This window comes from Corvus moneduloides, chromosome 2, assembly GCF_009650955.1.
Source record: "Corvus moneduloides isolate bCorMon1 chromosome 2, bCorMon1.pri, whole genome shotgun sequence".
In the NCBI taxonomy this organism is placed as follows: Eukaryota; Metazoa; Chordata; class Aves; order Passeriformes; family Corvidae; genus Corvus; species Corvus moneduloides.
In genome coordinates this window covers 54,334,375-54,353,992 of record NC_045477.1, presented here as the reverse complement: position 1 = coordinate 54,353,992, position 19,618 = coordinate 54,334,375, and the positions used below count along the sequence as shown (strand labels likewise).

General features: G+C 39.5%; 1 protein-coding gene across 2 annotated transcripts; it reads left to right on the top strand.

The window, feature by feature from the left end:
* The first annotated feature begins 497 nt into the window (after positions 1-497).
* On the top strand, positions 498-19,319 carry SERPINE3 (serpin family E member 3). 2 transcript variants are annotated; one of them, XM_032099700.1, is made up of 9 exons: positions 499-797; positions 1,630-1,924; positions 6,165-6,392; positions 6,793-6,990; positions 11,400-11,598; positions 12,644-12,744; positions 14,806-14,892; positions 16,508-16,591; positions 18,627-19,319. In XM_032099700.1, the coding sequence occupies exons 1-9, from the start codon at positions 672-674 to the stop codon at positions 18,665-18,667; spliced, it is 1,359 nt and encodes a 452-aa protein (XP_031955591.1). In that variant the 5' UTR covers positions 499-671; the 3' UTR covers positions 18,668-19,319. The 2 variants fall into 2 exon arrangements, with proteins under 2 accessions (XP_031955590.1, XP_031955591.1); XM_032099699.1 differs by lacking the exon at positions 18,627-19,319 and having other exon boundaries at positions 498-797; positions 16,508-16,671.
* The last annotated feature ends 299 nt before the right edge of the window (positions 19,320-19,618 follow it).

Below are 19,618 nucleotides of genomic sequence, written 5' to 3'. Positions count from 1 at the left end.
AATCCTCCTTGCGTTAGGTGGCATTGTGAAGCTGTGAGGCTGAACCTGTGAATATGATGGGCAGAATTTGATCCCATCACATGAAGAAAGCCATGAACAGCTGCAGCTGCTTTTAAAGCAGTCACAACCACAGCTCTTCTGCTTCTGGTCCATTCAAAGCAGCTCCTTCCTCATTCACTCTCCTTCAAGCACAGCACTTGGTTTCTTTCCTTCTGGAAACTAAAGAGTGAGAGAAAACCTTGCTATTTTGGATGGCATTAATTAAAAAAAAAGGAAATAAAGACATTTTAATTGCATGGGATTTCTGAATAAGGTTTCAAAGTGGGGGTAAAAAGTAGCTGTGTGCCTGGTACACAGAGAGCCCTTTCTCTTCCCCTTTGTGGCAGAGGAATCAATGGAATTCATATAAAAGGAGGAGGGGGGTGGGAAGAGAGATAGGAGATGCCTTGCTCGGTACCAGCAGGTCACAAGTCTCATGAGTCTCGAGCAGGGCTTGCAAGGAAGTTGCTGACCCTATCTCCATGTGTACCTTTTTGTTCCTTGCCTTGGATTTGCTGGTCAGTGGCATGCTGCTTTGCCTGGCTCTCCATAGAGCTTGTAGCCTACAGGAATTTGGACAGAGTGGTACAGACATCGCCGACAGAGACTCTGATCACTGACTATCCCTTTAAATGCAGTCTCATGACTTAGTCTTTGCTCCACTACCTATTAAAGAAGGAGACAAGACGCTCATAGGCAGCTTCCATTCAGGCACCCAGAAGGAAACAGAAAGGCAAGACAATTTAACAGAGCTAACTGTGAGTAAATACAAAGCATTAGAGGTGCTCTCTAGAGCAAAGGGCATGGAGAAAGATTTGTAGGAAATCCTGAGGTGAAAGAAGGTGCAGTAATTTTTAAAATACACTTGCATACAATCTTCAAAAGGTGAAAGTCTGTAAGGAAAACTATTCTGTCATTTTAGCATTATTCCTTTAAATATGAATCTAAGTGTCTCTTAATATAACGTTGACCAATGCTTGATTTCCCATAAAAATCCGATGCCGTGATTTTGTGCTGCAAGCACTGGAGCCTTTTGCAAATACAACCTTTTCTTTCGCTGGGGTAAATTTCATGGAAGGAATATCGGTGGGGGGCAGAGGGGGGAATTTGAAGCCAGCCTTTTGTAAACTTGGATCTAAAGCCCAGCTTGGAGACTCCAATTAGATTTCTGTACCTCACAAGGGGTGGCCTTCCTTCTCGGAGTGCTGAGTGTGACCCCCTTTCTGCTAGGGACAGAAAGCTGTGGGTGCTCAGCAGCATGGAGACTGCACTGAGGTGTCCTATCATGTGTGCAGGTAGCTAGTTTTTAACCAAGGGGCTGTGTGTCTCCATGCTCTGTAATGGCAAACCATCTTATAAACCACAGCATTCTGGAAAATCCAATTCTTTTCAGTCAACGAGTCATCAGCATGACCATACATATTTATTTTCTTTCTTTTTTTTTTTAATGACAATAGATACTGAGTAGACCTGGACAAGTACTTTGACAGTGATCATTACTACTGCAAGTGATATCTCAACACTGATGGAGAGTTCCTCTGCCAGCTCAGACTATTGCTTTTCTAAATACATCTGTGTCATTAATTGCAGGTATTAACTGGTGGAGACTGTTCCCAGCTCATCTTCATGTTGCCGATTTTATTCTCTGCATTTATCCTGTCTGCTTGCTGCTTAACCAAAGGGAACTGCATCTCCTATGATGAGCTGAAAGAGCTGAAGACTGAATTTGCCATCAGTCTCTACCAGCACGTGTCTGAAGCAGAGAACAGAACCAATCTGGTAGTCTCCCCAGCAAGCGTGGCTGTTTCTTTGGAGCTGCTGCAGTTTGGAGCTCAAGGAAATACCTTTATGGAGCTGCAAGATGCCCTAGGATACAGCATTCATGGTAATGTACTTAAAAAAATACTTATTGTTTTGCATTTTGCAACAAATTCACAGCTTTACTAAGGTGACAGGAATTGTACACATCATACTAAACTTCTACTTTCTGTCTCACTGCAAGATGTAGTTTTCTCCATCTTTGATAGCCAGGTATCAGATGGACAAAGGAAACTCAAGGGGGTAGTTGATACACAGGTTATTATTCCTCTTTTTTTCTGAATCAGTACTTACTCTCTTATGACACAAAATACAGCTACATCTAGAAAAGCTACTTCCATGAATAGCAGAATTGCTCCAGGTTTCCCAGAAGTCCATCGTGTCCACTGTGTCCTGGTCTCCTTCGTGTGTTCTGAAAAGAGGTGCCAGGCAAAGAACAGTCGTTTTCTCTCCTATCCCACTAATGAATTTTATGAAACCTGTAGAAGCTGAATTGTCTTTAAGACTTTTCTAATGTTATTACAACTGGCCAAAAAGATGAAAAGTTATCAGAAGGAGACTGGTAGACAGATATTTACATTGACAGATGGATAGTGCAATTGCATCTTTCTCTGAAAGCAGGCTAAAATATAAAACTCACTGGGAATTTGGAAGGGATATGGGAAAGACAGATGTCTTTAAAGCCAGCATTAAGTCAGTTGAATTTAAGGATGCTGTTTTCATTTTAACTCTGGATTATCCTACCATCTCGAATCACATGTCAAAAACTATTTTACATTATGGGCAGAATGTTTATGAAAAGCAGATGACTGCCTCATCCTCAGAATTTGCAGCTTACATTCAATACTTACGTATAGAGATAACACTGCTGTTTCTCAGCACAAAATTTACGTTCAGGGTATGAAGACTGAAACCCACAGTAATTTCATCGTCCTGTGGTGTAACCTGCCTCAGCCACCACACAGTTCTGTACAGCATTGATATTCAACACCACCACAGCAGTAAGAGCTAACTCTGGCTGATCCATACAGATACAGCTGCATGTACTGACACAAGGACAGTGCATCTAAATTGTGAGCAGCTGATAAAATGAAGTCTTGCCTATTGGACTCCTATTTCTACAAATTCAGTTCGTAAACAACATTAATTCATGCAAGGATTATACCTTGCTTGACACTTCTGGTCATTAGGGGTTCAGTTGTTATGAAAGGACCTTACAGAGTAACATTTCACAGTGAAATTCAAGCACAGATCTCCACAGAAAATATAACAAAGAGAAGTGCAGGGCTTGTTAATGACCTGCTAGCACTTTTATGCTCTCTTCTCATGTGGCACATCATGGCAAGAAGACAATTTTCTCCATTTTAGCTGTCTGTGGCACAAACCACATGAGCTTTGGCTTTCAGTAATATTAATGCATGAATGTGATAATAAAGTAGTATGGGATCTATTGTTATTGGTTATAACAGTGTATTTCCAGTAATGGGGAAGGAAACCACTTCCTTCCTCAAATAGTCTAAATCAAATAAATACATTAAATACTTAGATGAAATTTCCTATAAGATGAATAAACCCAAATTGTATACGTAGGCATATGTCATAAGTTTTCTTTCTTCCAATAGATGTTTGCATTAATGTTTCTGTTGGTCTGCCCTAAAAAGGATATGGTTAAAACCTTAGCAGGCTGAAAACAATGAAAAGATTGATGGCTCATTCACTGTTCACAGAGAATCTGCTCTTACTTGCACTTGTAATCTTCTTTCAATGTTTGGAAAATTTGTTCACCTTTATTCTAGTACTAACAAAAACAGTATAACAATGTATAATGGGATGTATCTGTAGGCAGCCCAGGCAAAATTACATGCTTTATAATTCTTTCTTCTTGCTGTTTTATTTAATTAACAATAGAGTATTTTAGAGAAATTTTGAGCTGTTGTCCAGGTAAGAATTTGGGACTTTGGTGAGCTAAGCACTTTGGTGAATTTACAAGCTTGGGATACCACTCCTCACATTCACATCTGCTTCAAATTTGCCATCTTTGACTTCTCACATCTTCCAGAGAGCTCGCCAAGTGCTCCCATACTAGTGCAAAACACACAAGAATAATACTTTACACCTCAGACCACGCCACTTTTCTAGACAACCATTCAAAGAGTTCCATATTTTATCCCTTGAAGAGGAACAAAACTAAATTTTAATATCAAACTTCCAAAAGGTGATGAGTCTTCCTGCAGCTTATTAAAGCAGCACTATTAGGTCAGAAAACACACACTGGATTCTCAGGTGGTGGAAATTGATAAACTGAAACTCTCATTTACCCCATGAAGAATATGAACCAATGCAGTGAAAGTCTCCTGATGACCTGTCTGGCAGCTGGGAGCTCATGGCAATCCTGCCCTTGACTTGAGCCTCTTGACTTGATCAACCTGGGACAGGTTGGTCCAGGTGGCATTGACTTCCCTGATTTTCAGCCCCAAAACCCCCCTGTCCCAGGTGACAGTCCTGTCTGACCACCCTCCATCTCTGCCTACGCCCACAGGTGACAAGAGAAACTGAATGGTCACTCCCATTGCCACTCTTAAAACAGAGATTGCCAACCAGCCCATAATGGTGAGCTCAGCTGTGAGCATGGGGCAACAGACACCTGTGAGCTGCCCAGGGCACTCCAGGGCTTCCAGCTGAGGCAGAGGAGCACCTGAGCCAAGTAGAGAAGCAAGGGTCACCATACTGACCCTCCCTTTGAGAAAGAGGCCAGCAATTCATATATAGCAGTGAGCTACTGAGGTTTCACACAGAAACCGGGGCACCAGGTGCGGAAATCAGAAAGGTCCTGGTGGTCCCACAGACATGTCTTGCTGAAGAAAAGCAGTGCTCCAGACATTCCCCAGTCCTCATGAAAACTTAGCTATAGAAGGAGGAACCTGTTGAAAATGCTTTAAAGGCAAGTAGCAATCTCAACAAGACTTTTATTACGCAGATGTAAGAAGGACTCCTCCAAAACACAACAAGAGAGACGTGAAAGGGGCTGAACCACAAACACAGGAATTTTGAGAATATTTGACACAGAGTCCATAAACATTGTTCCGACAGGGTGAGAGGCCCAGGTCTCAGGAAGTCACTTTGGCATGAGCCATTCCATCAGAAATCACTGCAATGAGCAGAATAATGGCTGCTAAATTACCCTTCAAGAGAGTCCATGGGAAATTTTTTTATTTTAAAAACATGAGATTCTCTAAGTTTGCAGGACTTGGGTTCCTTCTGGGCCCACACCTCAACCCTACATCCATCACAGAAGCCACCACTGCTGAACTACAATGAGCTTTCCAGAAACAGGAGACCAGGGCACCATCCAATTCTTTTCATTAGTAGACAGCAAACTAGAGAATAGATTATTGAATTTTGGAATGACATCAAGCTTGTAACTGCTACATGAATTTTGGAAGACCAGAATGGTATTTAATAGGATCCTGGAAAATCAGGTTAATGTGTGAACTGAATAGGATACAATTCAGTAAGGACAAGTGCAAAATTCTACATTTAGAAGGAATAACCAGTCATTTGAGTTGGGGAACCGTGAATCAAAGAGTAGAGGTTTTAGGAAAGGATCTGAGGAATCTTAAGAATTAAAAAAAATAATAATATTGAATGGAAAATATAATTGTACTCAAAAAACAAAAGCCCGCTCTTGTGGGCTGTATAAATAAAAGAGTCACTTGTAAGACATGAAGCAACCTCTCAGCTCGGTTCAGGATTGCCAGGGCTCATCAGCAATCCTGGGCCAGTTTGGGTCACCATTCTTCAAGAAATCAAACAACATCTAAGGGCCAAGGGTGGCAGAGGAGCCATCAGGGAAATGCCTTTCCTGGGATAGGTGGATAACATCAGGAGAAGGAGATAGAGGTGTTGTGGCATTGGCAGCTCAGTCAGCCATGGACAGAGGCACTAGACCTCACTGACGGGAATTTAGAGAGTGCTCAAGAAAGAATAAATACCTGTGCACTGTTAAGAACTGTGTCTGCACAGAGCTGTGAGCCTGGTGTGAGATCAGCTACTTGACACATCTGCACTGCAGTGATTTCTACAGACACATGAAGAGAGGCTGCCAAGGCCCAGTGCATCACCACCTTTGGCAGCAGCGCTTGACAGTAATACCCCATAAAGTCAAGGGTGCTCCAGTTGTTACAGGGCTTGAACAATCAGAGGACACCAGTGTCAGCACTGGAACTGAGAGCTGCAGAGCTGTGGGGCGATCTCTGCTATCCTTAGCCTCAGCACAGCTATTGCAGTTTCTCTCTCTTGCCTGGCAGATCGAAGCGTGCAGGATTTCCTGCACACGGTGGATGAAGCAGTGGCTGACTCCATCCAAGGCACAGTGGTCCAGCTGGGATGCTCCCTCTTCGTGGACGTGGGTGTGCAGCTCTTGCCCGACTTCGCTGAGCGCACTGCACGCTGGGCCAACAGCAGCCTGCTGCAAACCAACCTCACTGACTCCAACACAACCCACATACAGGAATGGATCACCACTGACCCTGCAGGTAACATAGGGACCCACAAAAATGGTTGCACATGAATGAAATGTAAAATAAGAGTAATGGGAGAAATTCCATTTAACCAAGCATACAGTTTTTTGCCACAATCCGTGTTGTCCAAACTAAGGCTGAAAGCCAGGAAACCTAATTCTTAACACTCATTTGTGAAGTGAAGAAAGAGCTGGAATAGGTCTGAATCCATGAGCAGTGTCAAGCTGGAAAACCACTTGGCCTTGTTCTGATTATTTTAAAAAGGCAATCCTTTGTAGTGTTCTCAGTTTTAATGAGGAACAGTCAAATTCCCCTTGGACCGTATTTATTGCTTTACTTAGTCACATGGGCCTGGCCTTTAGGCCTGGGCACGTAGGACTGCCTGTGTCCCCCTCCCTTTCTCTTTTCCATGCAGATGGGAATGTGCATGGGATGACATTGGAGAGCGCTGGGTCCTCACTCAGCCAGATCACCCTGGTGAGCACCCTATACTTCAGAAGCATATGGCAAAAGAAGTTTTCCTTTATGGATACCCAGATGTTGCCTTTTACCACAGCAGAAGGCTTGACCCTGAAAGTGCCTACCATGCACCACACAGCTGAAGTTAACTATGGTAACTGTCCTTGATCCATATTTGATCGACTGTACAACATGGAACAGATTTATTTAATTTCCACAGATACCACACTAAGATGCGTTATTTTCCCAACTTGAAGAAGTCACAGAAGAAGTCCCATCAAATGAAGAGACCATCCAGGTGACCAAATTGTCTCCTCATAATCCCGGGCAATCATGAAACAGATCCTGGGTTCAAAATGGTTCCTAAAATAGCTACTGTCCTTGTCCCATCCCTCACAGACCAACACCTCCCAGTACTCCATAACAAACTTGCAAGCTGTAGGAAAATATCAAACGGCACCAATGTAATGTGCCAGGAGAAAGAGAGATGAGAGACTGAAAGTACTGCACTATACAAAGTCCTTTACAATAGCATGGAGCTGGTTAAATAAAGCTGGCTAGGAAGGGGGTACTGCAGGAAGCACATTTGACCCCATGACAGAGGGGCAATTAAGACTAGAACGATATTAAGCCCCTACCAATTTGATTTGTTGGATGAATAAGAAATTTCCTGGCCCCACAGCCTAATCACTGTCCCTTGAATGTGTGAGCACCAGAGGGAGCAGAGTATAACCAGGAGCACCAGCACGGCAGACCTGTAGCACTGGTCACAGCCTGTCTCCAAGGCTATAGGGAAAAACTGCAGATCTTCAGGGACAAATTCTGCAAGAAAAAGGGGAGAAATTCTTATGTCACTTGTACTAAATCAGTGGATGATCTTAGCACGGGCTTAAAACAGTATAAATATAGGTAAAACTTTTATTTGTGTAATATATGAATACAGTGTAGGCTACATTGAAAAGGCTTGGTGTATGTGGGTTGCTGACAGAAGGACTCGTTGCAGGCTTAATTTTCTGCCACCAGGAGTTATGCCAGTTAGCTATACAATCTCTTCCAAAACATAAAAAGCTCCTTTCCCTCCTGCTCTAAATTTCAGAACTGCACTTGGGTAAAAATCTTTCCATTTCCAAATCTAAATTTTTTCAAGACAAATTTGTATCTTAACATCATGCCTGCTTTATCCTTTAAGTTAAATAATTTCTCTTCAGTTTTGATATTTACTCCCAAATTAATTGCAAGTCACCAAGCTTTCTCTCAATTTCCTGTTAGCTAAGATGAAGATGCCAGGCTCTTCTAAACTATTCAAAAACCAAATGCTCCAAATTCTCTACTAGTTCTTTTTTGCACTTTTCCAATTTAAATTAGTCTTTCTAGAAAATAAATGACCAGAAATGTACACAAAACTTCTAATGAGGGCATACACATGCTTGATAAAATGTTTTCACCATTTCTATGACTTGCTAAAAATACCTTGCATAGTGTATTGCAGAACCAGCTCGGGGCAGTTACTCAAGGTTGGCCCCACCTGGACCTTTTTCCTTTTGGCACTTTTTTCCTAGGTAAATCAAGGGGAGGGAAATCTCCAGAGGTATATAACTTTTTTTGTGTGTTTTTGAATCACCACTTGACGTCCACCACTCCAATCTTCATGGCAGTCTCACTGTTTGTCTTTCATAGAAGTCTTGAGTGTTGACAACACTTAGGAAAGCTACTAGTGACCCTTTTCAACCTGGGAGCCCCTCTTTTACCTTTGCTCATTGTGGTTCTCCCTTCAAGTGGCTGCTTGCTGCCTTGCTTTTCTTGTTCTAAGTGCCACCACTTCTACCTGTAAATAGTGGCACAGTGAAACCGTGTTTAATGTTTTAGTTAAAACTAGATGGCTGGATCTATGCCTTTCTATCAAAGTAGTTATTAAGCCAAAAAAGTTTATAGTTTTTTTTGCTAGTCTATGTGATATTTCAATTGATCCCACTTTCTATTTCCCTCTGCAACCTGATCATTCTTTTCTCCAGAGTAAGCCCTAAAACTTCTCAAAGACAGACCTAAAGTTTCCCAGATTGCCTTCTTTCTCTTACAAATGTACTCCTGTTTTCTAGTCACAGGAAACAACTGAGACCTCAGGCTATTAAAAACCTTTGCTGACTCATTTGCAATTCCACATCCAAGTTCTTCTCATATTCTTGGGGTGGTGATCATTCAGGCCCCAGATTATTAAATGAGAGAAGGCAGGGGGCTACCAGTGCTTATGCAAGTAGAGAGCTCAGGTAAAGTCAGTGACCAGGAATTCCACAGCTGAGCTGCATTGTCTGACCATATATTTGCCCCAGAGTCCTTGCAAACTTGATGTGAAATCATTTGTTGTGCTCTTCTGACCACTTGCCTAAACATAGACTCCATCCTATCATCCTTAAGTAGGTAGCTAAAGCACTAAATTTTTGCACAGAAGAGGAAAATTAGAAAAATATTTGGATCACCTTTCCTCCTGCCTGAAATGTGTGAGCTCTCTGCAGCTGGAGAGACTTTTGAGGAAAGCCGAAATAGAGGGATTATTTAAAATTTGCTGATTGTCAGATTTGATTGGGCCAATTCAATCTCTGTCTCTAAAAAATCCAGAAACATTTCTAACAAATCACTTTAAAATTAATGCAAAAGACTGGTTCAGTACAACTAAACAGAGGACTGAGATAACTTTCCTTCATTATTAAATGCTAGCAGCTGTCTCCCACCAGGATCCAAAACACAGAGTGAGAAAGATAAGATGTGGCCTGTTATCAATTGCACCATTTACAACATTGTTTATCCTTTTAAAATTGCCATGCAGAACAAACCAGCCTGGGGACAAGTAAGACTGCTCTAAGAAAATGTCAACATTACTGTTCACACACACTTCTTAAACACCACAACTATTTTACATATTCATTTTTCCAAGCAATTTGTTAAGAACGTCTGAATTCTAATTTAGCATATGTGTAATCCTTATGGGATGCTCAAAATCAGTTCAAGCAAGGAACACTAAATGTTCTGACTCAATAATTATCTAAAGTCTTTGGCTTTCTTTCTAATTGATAAAGAAGGACTGTATAACCTTTGTGCAGAATGTGCTGACTTCAAAATATCAGCATGCCTACAAATTAAACCACTCATGTCCAGTGCACTGCAAATATAAATCTTCCTTGCTTGTCCATTAGAAACCAGAACATCTTTTTCCAGCAAATGATCCACATGCTGGGAGTTGGTTTTAACAGAGCAATTCTCTCTCCATGTTGCAAGGCAGGAGGGCTCATCTAAGAGTCCAAAATTTAATCTAGCAGAACAATCAACACATAATGAATCCTATCTAGTCCATATCTACAAAACTTACAAACACTGTACACTAAATATTTGAGACAACCTGGAGCTACGCATTTACTGCCAAATATTCAGATATTATGAACACAAGCTGTCTATATACAGTTATTTACAACCCCCGACTCAGAGAGTGTGAGCATCTACCCTTGAAGATACAATTGCTACACCTGGGTGAAGGAGAAGTAGATTTAATATTTTGGATGGCCTGCAGTAAAGGCAGTAAGGCTTTCATCTGCGCCTTGTAGTTAAGTTGCATTTAACTCCTGGCCCACTAGCTATTGCTGAGTGTTCCTGAAATGCTACCTATTGGATTCTCAGATGGAAAAATAAGGAAGCAAAATTGTGACAGCTGAATCTGTTCTACTGTATAACAGAGACCATTAGAAATGCCTGGATTAACTGCTCTTTGGAACGTGGGATGGAAATGGTACTTTTAAATGGCTGTTACAAATTGCTGTAAAACTAAATGCAAGTTTGGAAGCTCTCCAACTTTTACTTTTGAGACTACTTTTTGCAACCTTCATCTGATTGTGAGAGGTCTCTGCACCTGGATTTTCAAAAGTTATAAATTTGGTGCTTAAATAAAAAAGAAATAAATAGTTCATGTTTAAATAAGCATATGCTAGCTCTTGTGTAATAGAACTATTTGTTTCTTGAAACAAGGTTAAAATTGATTTTTAAAGGTAGTAAAGATGGAAACATGAGCCAAAGTAGGTTTCAATTAATTAAGTAGGACACTCTGCTTTCTATTTTTGTAATTCCTGTCTACTGTAGTAAAACTTTACTGAAAAATATTATAAAATTTTAAGTTTATTCAAAGAACATACATTGTGGGAAGAGTCATCACAGTTGCTGTCATTGCCTTGGTAGTTTTGGGGTTTTTGTCCCCAAACTCTGAGCAAGGTTGACAGCTGTTATATGAAAAAGTAATAAAATATCCAAGCTCTGTTGAGGTGGTGCTTCAGGTACCATGAGTGGCATTAGAACTGCTCTGCCAAGATATCTGTCTCTGACACACTCAGCTCTGTTCAGATGAGACTGCTGTGAGTTAACAGCAACCTGAGCTGGCTACAGGAGCCCTGGCACTGGAGACCACTCCTTCCACCCCACCACAGCTGTTCTGAACTGTCTGCTGACCACAGCAAGGACTGTGGGTTCAGGGGTTTTTTTTCCCACTTGAATGATGAAATAAAATCTCTCTTTGCCCACCCAAAGGTCAGTTCCAGACTGCAGCTCTGGAGGCTTTCAGCGTGGTCGAGTTACCCTACCTGGGGGAGAAACTCAGCATGTTCCTAGTGCTTCCCAGCCACAAAAGAACACCTTTGTCCCAGATTGAGTCTCACCTTTCTGCCAAAACCATAACCCTCTGGGCCAACAGCTTGAAGAGAACAAAGATGGACATTTTTCTGCCTAGGTAAGCAAGGTTAGCAGAACGGATTCACTACTTCAGCTGTCAGAATTCCATGCAACAGTGCTGACATGAGCAGCGTGTGAGCAAAATCAAATTACATGCTTTTGGTTTCATTATTCATCACATGATCAGAGATGCTCTAACCCTTTCTTAAACCACAAAGAGGTGAGCCAGGAATGACAAGACTTTCTAGTTATACCCTGTACTGTTTTAAAAAAACCTAAGTATTTCTGTTGATCCTACAGCTTTTACTTACAATTTGTTTGGGGTATAAATCCTTTAAGGATCTAAAACAGAGAAATGCTGGTGGGCCTTTCCCACACTCATTTTTCTCTTAGCTTAAGGAAGAATAAATATATAACCTTGTAAATACATGCTATTTCTATCTTTTTAAACTTTTCAGAATACTAAAAAAGCACTGGACAAAGAGCTTGGCCTCCCTCCAGCAGCCATAACCACCTTTCCATGCACAAAGCAGGTTTCAGTCATCCATTTTCCACTTTAGTCAGTTGTTTTAGCAAACACCTATGCTGGAGATATTTTCCATCTACTCCTATGACATTGCATTGTAGGAGGAATGAGGTGCAGAAGGCCTTGTGTGGCTGTATCTACTATACAGATCAGCAAGGAAGGGCTTCATTACACCTCTCCTACAATGCATTCATCACATTAACAAAGGACTGAAAAACAGTTTGTACATTAGTATTTGTTTTCTTTAAGCTAATTTTAGGGAAATGTTTCCAAGGGCCATTTGCTACAGCAAAAAAAAACATTAGAAAGAGAACACTTTGGGAAAATGCAGAATTCACACGTCAAGAAGACTTAATAGCAATCTGATTGCAACAGAGGGATTCCTTCTGTTAATGTCTTCAGGGGTAGGTGAGCTGCTTTTCTGCAAGTACACTTAATCAGACAATGCACTGGGCTCAAACAGGAAGAGATGGATGAAATGCAAAGGCTTGAAATAAATTGTGTCTGTTAACACCTTTTAATTCTACAAAACTCTACAAATCCTGCATTTAAATAAAGTCTATCATATTAATTTCAGGTTCAGTATCCGAAGCCTTTTTGACCTAAAGACAGCTTTTTCTGCCTTGGGAATTAGAGATGCATTTGATCCTATCACTGCTAATTTTAAAGGCATTTCAGGTAAGAGGCTTGACTGAATACAAAATGATCCTTGACACAATAGTTGTAAACTCTTACATTTGAATGATTTGTTAGACCTGGGTCTTCTGAAGTGATTGTACTTCGTTATCTGTGAAACTCTAAAGCACAATTCACGCTCAACTGCAATTGTATTTTGAGCTGTTCTGCAGGAAAGTGGAACCTGAAAAAGGTTTGATTTTGGTCTTGAACTTACTTTTTTCTTCTCTTTAAGATTAAAACTGTCAACACAGCATAGGCCTGGAAAAATGCCTATTTATTCAGAAATTTAGGATGCTTTAGTAAAACTTGCATTCCTATTTGTGTTTTTAAATAGTTATTTAACAGTGAGGGATGCTGGTCCAACAAGTCTATATTCCAACTCCTGCCACTGCAAAGAATACTGGTTTATGCCCAGGCTATATTGTCTTGCTAATCCAGTAATCAGTATACAAAGTTATGCTTTCCCTTTGCTAAAATACTGCTCTTATGATTAAATTCTTGGGTTTGGTACACTGAAATTCTTCTGCTCCTTGGAAAATTTGTCCCCATTTAATATTAAACACAAAAAAAAGAACCCAAATTATCTATTCTTTTTCTTTTGACTCCTTCCAGCAACAAAATATATCAACTTAGTAATTTCTGCTCACAGTAAAGACTTGGAGTGGTAGCTGCCCAGCAAGCAGCTCACATTCTTGCGCATGTGAGTGAATAAATGAAATCGCTCCAATTCAGACAAACCTGCTTTTAAAGAAAAGTTGCTTTCCTGGGATGAACCTCAGAAAGCGCATTATTCATGGAGTTTTTTATGCTGCTTTTAAAAGTGAACATAGCAACGTTCTGTTGCAATATAGATCTCAGACTGCACATAGAAGCACATTAAAATAATTTGTTACTGGCCACTGTTGCTTTGCTTATTGCAAACAAATGTTAATATACTGATAAACTACACAAGGATGTATTTTATAAAGTTAATATCTATTTAAATAAGATAAATACTTCTGGGAAATTAATTCCATAAACAATAACATTTAGCAGCTTCCTTCCTATGTTCACAACTCCGTGGCTTTTGGCATACAGGATAAAGCTTGTAGAAGTATTTGATCCTGCCCTGGCAGGGTTATGGAACAAAGGATATGCTGAGACCCTTCTCAGTTCTATTCTTCTGTGTCATAGGAGTAGAGTTCTAGGTAGCCTAAGAGTTCTGTAAGGCAGAGTTTACAAGGAAAATGTATCTTAACCAATAGATACAGTTGAAAAAAAAAAAAGGTAAGTTTTCATTTCCTCTTCTATATGAAGCAGAAGCATAATCTTCAGAATATTTACTCTCAGATCACGTTTAGCAAACAAATGTGTTACTTCATTTCAGACCTGGAATAGCTTTTTTATACCTGAAAGCATCTATTTTTTTTTTCTCAAAAATGTGTAAGATTTATCTACTTTTTTAAATTCTGCCTCTCTGTAGTTTTGTCCTGCTTGCTTCCATCCCAGTTTTTCTGACGGGACAAAATTAAGGCAAGTAGATAAAATGCTCTTTTAGCATTCCTTTGATTTCACTTACACGTTGGACTTGAACCTTGAGTTCAGACAAGAAAGAAAAAACTCTCAACCTTCCCATTTTCTGCCCTCTGCACTCAGCTGGAGAGAAGCAGACTTGCAACACTCTCCTCACTATCTTTCTGAAATTAATTCTTTTCCAAGATTCATTTTATGTCACAGTTCCATGGTTTCTTCCTGAAGAGCAGTTTTTCTACAATTTCCTTTCCAAGGGTTCTTCGGTTCTCTGATTGTCCTCACACTGTTAATCAAAGTTTCTATTCTCACCATGTAACCTTGCCTTCCACCACAACCTGGAGACCTCTCAAACTAGTAACTCCCATTCAGCATCTAATCCACTGTTATGCACATAGTAGGAAAATGGTCAAAGATGGCTGAAATACCTAATAGTTATATGATCCTTAGATTCTGCAGGGGACAAAAAGGTAAAAGCATTCTGATTATTTTTAAAAAATATGCTCACAATGAAATGCAGAAAATAACTTATTAATTTTTGGCGTTTTGCAGAGCAAGATAGCCTTTATATTTCAGAAGCTATTCACAAAGCAGAGATTGAAGTAACAGAAGATGGTACAAAGGCATCGGGAGCTACAGGTAAAACAAATATTCAAACTTCTCACTTCTGGAGTTTATCACTACAAAACCAACTACTAGTCTTTTATTTAAAACAAAAGAACCAACCACTGTAGCATTTATATGTATGCCTAACAAACTTTTGTATTTAACATACTTCCATTTTACCTTTCTAATTATTCATAAGAACTTTTAATTTTTTATGTCCAACTAAGGTGTAATGGCTCAAATGAAAAACCAACTTTGCTAGTCCAGAGAAAATCTGGCACTGCACCAATGATAGATGTACTTCACATCACAAATGCTGGTGGTCCTTGGCTGGGGACCAGGACACTCTACCACTTCTCCTTGCTCCCAGGAAGGAATTCAAGAGGCATGTAGGGAGCACAGCAGTGCATCTCACTGTGGTGCCCAACCTGTTGCACGTCCCCTCACTCCAACATCCCACAGCTGCAATGCCAAAAAGAACCTGAGCACACCTGAACTGATGTATTCAGTATTCCTCTAGAAACAACTCCGAATAAGACACACATGTACGTATGTAGGTGTACAGAGAACATCTAACATAACTAAGTCAACCTTTCTGCAGAGCTGTACAGTTTTAACTTTTGTAACAATTTTAATATTTTTAATCACTTTGTGGAAAGCCTCATACAAAATAAAAGCTTTTAGGTGACTTCAATTATGTACCAAAGACTAAGGGGAATAGATCTTTAGCCCCTTGAAACCAATGCCAAAGCATCCCTTAACTGCAGTCGGACCAAGTTAACAAGCAGATTTTTAAAAGCATAATTACATTTGTTGTTTACTTTAAAAGTTCTGGATCTAGTCCAGATGACATGACGACTTGAAACTAGGCATATATTTTTTTTTTACAAGCACTAAAATAGTGCCTCTCAAACTAGTTTTACTGTCTCACTTGAATATTCAAGCTAATTTCATTGTTTTAACTGTTCAAAAAATAATCCAGATCTGGTGGATTTCGTTGGGGGGGGGGGGGAGGGGGGGTGTTTGACAATGTATTCTTAACACTGTATAGCTACAAAGAAGAATTCATTTAAACAAGATGTACTTTAATAATAGCTGAACCATCATAATTCTTAAAAACTCTTTATTTAGTCTAATAATTAACCCACAACCAGAGAGAGGAAAGACAGTCATAAACTGAGTTGAGGATACTTAGGGTTTTTTGAGAGCTCTGACAAGAGAAATTCCAGGATGACATAGGTATTTCTCTGCTGCTTGTCTCCCATTTGGATAAGGAACTACCTTTGTGCCTTGCTTATCTTTTCCACCAGAACAGCATAGCTAGGAATTGGCTAACAGGTGAGGCAATAGCATGGTATGACTTCAGCAGTTAGGGATGTAATGACAACAAAAATTACTTTTGATATCCAACTCCAGGCAGACTCCATTCAGCATTGAAATATGCACAAATCACTGGCATGTAGTCTCACAACTCTTGACTTGTTAATTCTGCCAGACTAACTTCACTGTTGGATAAAGTTGTTGTTTTCAGTCTTAAAGCAAGCAACTCAATAGTCAAGGTACTAACCATCAGACCTTGAGGGCACTGTACAGAAGACAGAAAGAAAACAGATGCATTTGAACGAGTTTTTTCTTTGTTGCATTACAGCAATGGTCTTACTAAAAAGATCTCGAACACCTATTTTCAAAGCAGACCGACCTTTCATGTTTTTCCTGAGACAAGCTAATACAGGTATGCATGCTCTTCCTTTCAGGAAGATAATCCCTCACAAGTAGCACTGAAATCAATACAAACAGCATGCTGTTCTTTAGTCCAGGAAACTTCAACAGCCATGGAAACAGTGGGGTTTGGGGTTTTAAAGCATAATTTCCTTAAAAAGAACGTGTAACAGTCATAGAAGTCAAGGAAGCCAGATTAGCCTCTTCTTTGGACGAGCAGTATGTGCTCAAAAAATTTCTATCAAAATTATAGGCAATAGAAAGATCTCAGAGATGCTGAACATTCCAGCATCAGGAACTGATCTCCACAGGCAATTCAAATTACAAATGGGCTGGATCAGCTGGATTAACATCTGAAGTAGTTAAAATAGAAATTTCCCTATAAAGGAAACTTATTTGTGCCTATACTGATAGCAAACAGACTTCTGCCAAAATATGCATGTTTCTTTGCAACTGTTAACTCTTTTCTTCCAAATGGCCTTCCCTAGCCCCCAAACAAAAGCCACACAAAAATCCCCAACAGAACTGCAGAGCATGTCTTAGAGTGAAGCATCACAGTGCTCCTTTAGCTTCAGTAGCAGATCATATGTCTCATTTCAGATGTCCACTCACATTAAGTTACTGCAGAATCTCTGCCAAAAGAAAACACCCCACAGCTTGTTGGCAGTAATAAAGAACTGCATTATGCACCATTTAGCAGGTACTTGCTACTCTGAAGCATCAGGCTCTCCAAGAACTCTTACCATCCTTAACAATGCAGTAATTTTGCATCTGAAGTATTTTCCTAAAAATCGTTCAAACCACCAAATTTCTCTCATAACTGGGGTCACAGCCATTTAGATTTTCAGGGAACATATAGACATTTATAGGCTTCAGTAAAACACTGGGGCCTAGCACAAAGACAGGAATCATTTTCCTTATCGGCTTCCAAGCAACACACACTGTTCTCTTAGTCAGTGAATACCTGTATATGTAACATTTTGCTCTAAAAACCTGTATCTTAGATTTTTACCACAGTGCAAGCACCTAAAGAGAAAATTACTAGCTTGGTGGGGCCTTTGTTTTAAATATGCTTTGGCAATCATTACCAGTCAATGAATAAAAGTATTTTACTTGGCAAATGCAGAATTTTAAAATAAAAAGGCATTAATAATCTCACCTATGAAACCTGAGCCACAGACTCTTCAGGATTAAGAACAAACTTATTTTGGTGAATAAAATGGTCAGTTTACTATATATATACACATATAATTTATATAAAGAGGAAGGAAATCAGATTGTAAAATAGGATTTTTATGTGAAGCATAAAATATGTACCTTCAAATCAACCCAAAATCAACTATATTTCTGTAATTCAAGCTTTTTAATGGAAAAAGTGAAAACATTCAATCATTTTGTTTGCTCAGACTTAAGTGACTCAAGTTATTGAGGTATGGAAAACTTGAAAGGGTGAACAAGATCTATTTTTCATCCACCTGTCTAAAAGTGCTTAAAACTTCTATGCCTGTAAAGTTCATAATGAATCTTTATGCAGACCAAAAGCGTTCATTGCATGAATTTTCTAGTAATAGCAGAAATATCTTTTCTAAGACTTAAAATAGCATAGTCCTGCTCAAAATAATTGAAAAAGTTTAGAGTTTTTTAATCTGAAATTCAGGTTTGAGCACATTCCCTTTGGAGGGCAGGCAAGGTAACAGCAACACAAACAACCAAACACACATCCAATGAATCTGAGGCAGTCATTTCATTCTCTTCTGTAACTAAAATATAAACACAAAGCAATGAACTGAGGTTCTGTTTTGCTCAGTGCTAAGTTTCAGATTGTGTCAGGTTTCTGGTTTGGGCTACCAATTATTAGCAAAGGTGTTTTTTAACACAGAAATGTTTAAGTTATTTTAAGACAAGCATGCAATTGCAGTCAGTTTTTCCACATAAGCAATGATTCTATGATCTGCTAATTCCATGCCTAACTTATGTATTTAAACCATACTACACTTTGAAAATGTGGCCCCAAAATGAAATAATGTTAATGTTGTTTTCATTTACAGGTTCAGTACTCTTTATAGGAAGAGTTACAAATCCTTCATAATAAGCATTAAACACATACTCTGACTTCTGTTCCTCTTATAATGAGCTTTCCTCCAATGAAATTAAAGGCTACATTGTATGTATTTATTAAAACACAGTTTTAAGCATCTCACTTTTCTAAGAAAAAGCAAGCGCTAAGCCCTCCACTACCTTATTCCATTGTAGACACTGTGGAAAGTTACAGCTGTCTAGGAATCATCAGCACCACAACTACAGCAAAGACAGTATCCAAATAAACATTTGCAAAAAAATGGAACGGGTTTAGCCTCCTAAATGTTCAACAATATGAGCCAACAGCTTCTCTTCAATTTCATCATGGCTAAAGTTAGCTTGACTGTTGCTGAGTATGTAGGTCATCTGAATGAAAGCAACCCACAAGAAAGCCTTGTAATATGTTATTTTTCAAACATGATTTTATTTCCCTGTCCTGAAGTCAAAAGCTTAAGAACAAAATTGAAATTCAATCTGACTTCAGACAGTTATAATCCAGCTGATATAGCAAGGTAACAAGCAAGCAGCAAAATGCTGTGAAAAGAAAATGAAGTTGAAAGGCTGTTTCAAAACTGACACAGAATCATAGTCATTAAGGCTGGAAAATACCTCTCAGATCATCAAGTCCAACCATTAGTCCAGCACTGCCAAGTCCACCACTAAACCAAGTCTCTAAACACTGCATCCACACATTTTTTGAACACTTCCAGGGATGGCAATTCCACCAGTTCCCAGGGCAGCCTGTTCCAGACAAAGTAAGAAGCAGGAATGCCCACTCAACAACCAAACTAATATTATCGCCAAAAAGGGTAGCAGTACTACCTTTACTACCTTTGAATTGTACATAACATAGCACGGACATTCCTGAAGAACACTGAATGCAACTAATGGCATCAAGAAAAATGGGGGAGTTTGTTCAGCATCCTGACAAAAGTTGGGAAATGGCAAGTGTTCAGCAACT

Coding starts and splice junctions, on each gene's coding strand:
- SERPINE3 (XM_032099699.1), top strand. CDS start 672: ATGCAGTCTCATGACTTAGTCTTTGCTCCACTACCTATTAAAGAAGGA. Junction 6,393..6,792: donor GATCACCACTGACCCTGCAG/GTAACATAGGGA, acceptor TTTTCCATGCAG/ATGGGAATGTGCATGGGATG. Junction 12,745..14,805: donor TAATTTTAAAGGCATTTCAG/GTAAGAGGCTTG, acceptor GGCGTTTTGCAG/AGCAAGATAGCCTTTATATT.